We start from the raw sequence: 4560 nt of genomic DNA, 5'->3' as shown, positions 1-4560 counted from the left end.
CGTCAACGCTGCTGCCCGTGCCCGATGGGCTCCGCTCCCTCCCCTCGTCATGGAAACGGGCGCCCCTAATTTCCATGGCTATCCAGGTTAATCTACACCTCTTTTTAATCTGCACGTCACTGAATTTTGACTCGTCACTAGATTTGAGTTCTGCTCTTATTACTCTACCGCGTCACTAGATATGATTTGTGGGACGTCAACAGATTGGATGAAGGAACATAGTAATAGAAACAAAATATCAAGAAATGAAGGTCATTTGTCTTTGTTCCTGTTTTGATCAGTCACTTTCATGCAGAGTAACACTTGGATAATCATTCCTTTTATACATATGTGGCTGGCAGCAATAATTTTATTTAGCTCATTGTTTCAATCATCCATGACTGGTAATATCCATTTGAGTTCTAAGTTTAGTATGCAAATGAAATGCAGTCCACATGATTGTTGAACTTGGATCAATTTACTATCGACATCTGATTTCTAAGAGAGGAGAAATGATTTATTGGGCAAGCATGCTTGCATTCTCCAATTAAAGTAAAGAGTCATATTGCAGTTTGCTTGTCACTAAGATTTGCCCAATGTCTTATCCTTTTTGGGCCTCTTTACCTATGTGCTATCTTTTAATGTATAGTCATGAGATATTGTAAATCCATATGTATCATCTATTTATTTGATCTGCTACTGCTAGTGCTCTCTGCAATTTGATATGCTGATCAAGTGCAAGCAATGTGGTCTACAGGTACCAGCAGGGATATATAGGCTAAAGCTCCATATTGCTGGGATCCGTGGCCAGGTTAATATAGAATCTTTAACTCTAATCGAAGTTGCTTTGCTTGATTTTTTAGCAGCTCAGTTCGCTTTCAACTAGCTGTCAGTGCCTGCAACTTCTTCTCTTCTTCTCTTGGATACAGGTAATTGTTTTGGCGTGGTGCAGAAGCCCAAGAAACAGCCCAGACTCTACTTTTAGGTGAGCAGTAGTTCAACAATCTGATTGCAATGTCTTTGAAATGCCTCTATCAATTTGAGTAGTCTGATTGCTCATTGTTCAATTCAGTGCCACATAATTCCTAGTGCCACACTTAGCTTTTAACACAAAGAAAAGACTACACTGCTACTGGTTTGCAGTCAATTTAATTGCTATGCTCATCCTGTCATGCATGCTTGATTGAACAGAGCTCTGATTATTTATAGATGCAGCAGTACCCTGTGTAGCTGGTCTCATTTGGTGCTAGAACATTTGGTTTGCATGTCCTAATTGATTACTTTTTATCACTAGTGTCAATTGTCGAGCGTAGTATTTTAATTAAGTCTACAACATTAATTCCACTGTTATAATTGAACCAGTTCGTGCTAGTATCAGTAATTTCCATCACAAATATCCCTCTGATTAATATTTGTCAATGTGAATTTCTGCTAGTTTCAGTAGTTTCCATCACAAATACAAATATTGTCCTCTGATTAATATTTGACAATGTGCTCTTTTCATGTTAGGATGAAATGGAACAAGGGGCAAACAGTGAGAAGAGATTGGAAATTTGAAGGCAAATGCTGGAATATTTGATGTTTTTGTTTCTAGTGTTGCTTTTGATGCAAGATGAATGTAACTTGCATGTAAATTTTGAGGTGCTTCTCAATGTAAATCATACGATATTGTATTTGATTTGATGCTGTGGTAAAAGGTCTTACAATTTTGGTATATATATTTTGGGCTGTAATGACTATTCTAATAAAAGGGTTGAAATTAGGCCCAATTTGGTGGCCCACTCTGAATTGGGCCCATCCACTTGTGGGCTGTGCTGCTGATGTCACTTGCCACGTCACTTTCCACATCATTGCCATGTCAACAGCCATGTCATCATTACTATCCACGTCATCATCAAGTCAACAGCCACGTCATCCTTCATGTCACCATTGTGTGATATGACAATTGAATCTGTGACGAAAATTATACTGTTCGTGACGTTAATTTTCATCATAGAAAACGGGCTTGGGTTGGGCTTGGGGGCCCGGGGACATTCCATGACGGTTTTAAAACATCATGGATCAAGCAATCTATGACGAAAATTTAAGGAACGTCATGAGGTGTGATCTATGACGCTCAATACATGACGTTGATCTGTGATGAAATTCAATCGTCATGGATCAACAGATTTTTTGTAGTGTATTGTCTAAAAATATTATGTTCACGTTGTTAACAGACTATTATATTAAATTAAGAGGAGATGCAGTAGGTCGATCGGGTAGAGGCTGTCCACACTCTTGGATAAACTCTCGTAGTCGAGAAGCCCATCTCTCTGTTTATAAATAGCTCTTCAGATCAAATCCACAGTCCAGCAGGAGACAGAAGTTCCAAATTCAGCTAGTCCCAAGGACCAGCTAGTATGGAAGGAACAATGGAAATCAAGACCGACACCCCCATCCTCATGGCGAAACCGATGCCGCCGGCGAAGCAGGGGAGGGTTCTCACGGTGCTGAGCATCGACGGCGGCGGCATCCGCGGCCTCATCCCGGCCACCATCCTAGCTCGCCTCGAGGCCCAGCTCCAAGTACGTGCGTGCAAATAATCCAGCGTATTATCGATTCAAGCACATTTTTTTTGCATTTTTTGTTCACCTGTTCTTGTTGATTTGGTTGGTTATTGCAGGAGGAAGACGGGCCAGACGCTAGGATCGCCGACTACTTCGACGTGGTCGCCGGGACCAGCACCGGCGGGCTGATCGCCGCGATGCTGACGGCGCCCGGCAAGGACAATCGGTCGCTCTTCGCCGCCAAGGACATCAGCCAGTTCTACCTTGAAAACGGCCCCAAGATCTTCCCACAGAAAGGGTACGCACGCCATCATACAATTCGTCCCTGCTCTCTTTCAGTTTCAGGATCATCATGTTCGTGCCCATGTTCATTTTCATGGCGATCGTGATGATTTTTTTTTTGCAGGGGATGGGTCTGGGTCCCGGGGTTCGTTAGGAATGCGGTGAAGATGGTCAGGGGCGGCCCCAAGTACGACGGCGAGTTCCTGCACGAGAAGATCAACAGCCTCCTCCGGGACATCCGGGTGGCCGACACGTTGAGCTACGTCGTCGTGCCGGCGTTCGACGTGAACCGCATGCATCCCATCCTGTTCAACTCGTTCGAGGCCGAGCGGGAGGCGCACAAGAACCCGCGCCTCGCCGACGTCTGCATCGCCACGTCGGCGGCGCCCACCTACCTCCCCGCGCACAGCTTCGCTACGGAGGGCGCCGGCGGCGAGCCCCACGCGTTCGAGCTCGTCGACGGCGGCGTCGCGGCCAACAACCCCACCATGGCCGCCATGTCCCTGCTCACCAAGGAGATGATCCGCCTCCGCCGGCAGCTGGAGGACGAGGACCTGCACCTCGTGAACGGCGACCTCGTGTCCGGCCTCACCACCACGAGAAAAGCTGTAACCGACCCCACCACCACGAAGAGCTTCGAGAATAACCCCACCACGGCCGCCATGACCGCGCTGATCGCCATGGAGAAGGAGAAGGGGAAGCAGACCCGCATGGGCAGGCAGGACGCGGAGGCGAGCGTGTACCGGAACATCCTCGTGCTCTCCGTCGGGACGGGGATCGCCAAGCAGGCGCACAAGTACACCGCGGCGGATTGCAACAAGTGGAACCTGCTCAACTGGCTCACCAACGACGGGTTCAACCCGCTCCTCGACTTCTTCTCCAACGCCAGCGCCGACATGGTCGACATCCACGCCGAGGTGCACTTCGAGCTCCTCGGCTGCGAGAAGAACTACCTTCGCATCCAGGTAACTAGCTAGTAATTGATCGAATTGATCATCATCAACCGATCGATCATCATCAAAGTTCAAACAATGCGCGGATGCATGGATGCAGACTGAAACACTGGAGGGAGATAATGCGTTGGTGGACTGCACGACGGAGAAGAACATGGCCGAGCTGATCAAGATTGGCAATGACCTGCTCAAGGAGAAGGTGGTGAAGGTGAACAAGGACACGGGGGTGTACGAGCCCGTGGAAGGCGCGTCCACCAATGAGCAGGCACTCAAGGAGTTGGCTGGGAAGCTCTCCGAGGAACGCAGGATTCGCCAGGCTACTGCCCTCAAGTGAACGCGCGCGTCTTCTCTGGGGTCTATCTAATCTGGAGAGCGGCAAAATAAAGAAGAGCAGGCCATCAATCAGTAAACATGTAACAATAAGTCCTTACGGAGTGCTGTGGCGCGACCGATAAATAAACCAAGATCATTTTTATAACCCTGAAAGGTAATTAATTGCTACGGTGATGTATGGAAATATGGCCAAAATTTATAAATATTTGTACTTTCCCTGTTCCAAAATATAAGCCGTTTCCCACATATACACTATTAGAAGGTCGGGAATGGTTCTCCTCTCCCTTATGAGAGCCCATCGGGGCGATCGCAGGCGCCGCCCGCCGCGATCCCCGTTGCGGGGATCCCTTCGCCACGGGCCGACACGTCCTCTCCGATAAGAGGACCGCTCCGGTCCATGGTAAACTGGGTGTAGTCACATGGACGAGGGAGGCAAGTCACTTTACACCTCATACATCTAGGTCATG

The 4560-nt window shown here is 47.8% G+C and overlaps 1 protein-coding gene across 1 annotated transcript; it reads left to right on the top strand.

Moving 5' to 3' along the window:
- The first annotated feature begins 2342 nt into the window (after positions 1-2342).
- LOC112902937 (patatin-like protein 2) lies at positions 2343-4271 on the top strand. Its single transcript, XM_025972135.1, has 4 exons — positions 2343-2543; positions 2642-2823; positions 2932-3772; positions 3861-4271. The coding sequence occupies exons 1-4, from the start codon at positions 2379-2381 to the stop codon at positions 4092-4094; spliced, it is 1422 nt and encodes a 473-aa protein (XP_025827920.1). The 5' UTR covers positions 2343-2378; the 3' UTR covers positions 4095-4271.
- The last annotated feature ends 289 nt before the right edge of the window (positions 4272-4560 follow it).

This window comes from Panicum hallii, chromosome 8, assembly GCF_002211085.1.
Source record: "Panicum hallii strain FIL2 chromosome 8, PHallii_v3.1, whole genome shotgun sequence".
Classification (NCBI taxonomy): Eukaryota; Viridiplantae; Streptophyta; class Magnoliopsida; order Poales; family Poaceae; genus Panicum; species Panicum hallii.
Note: the sequence above shows the minus strand (reverse complement) of the source record. Positions and strands in the feature narration are given on the sequence as shown.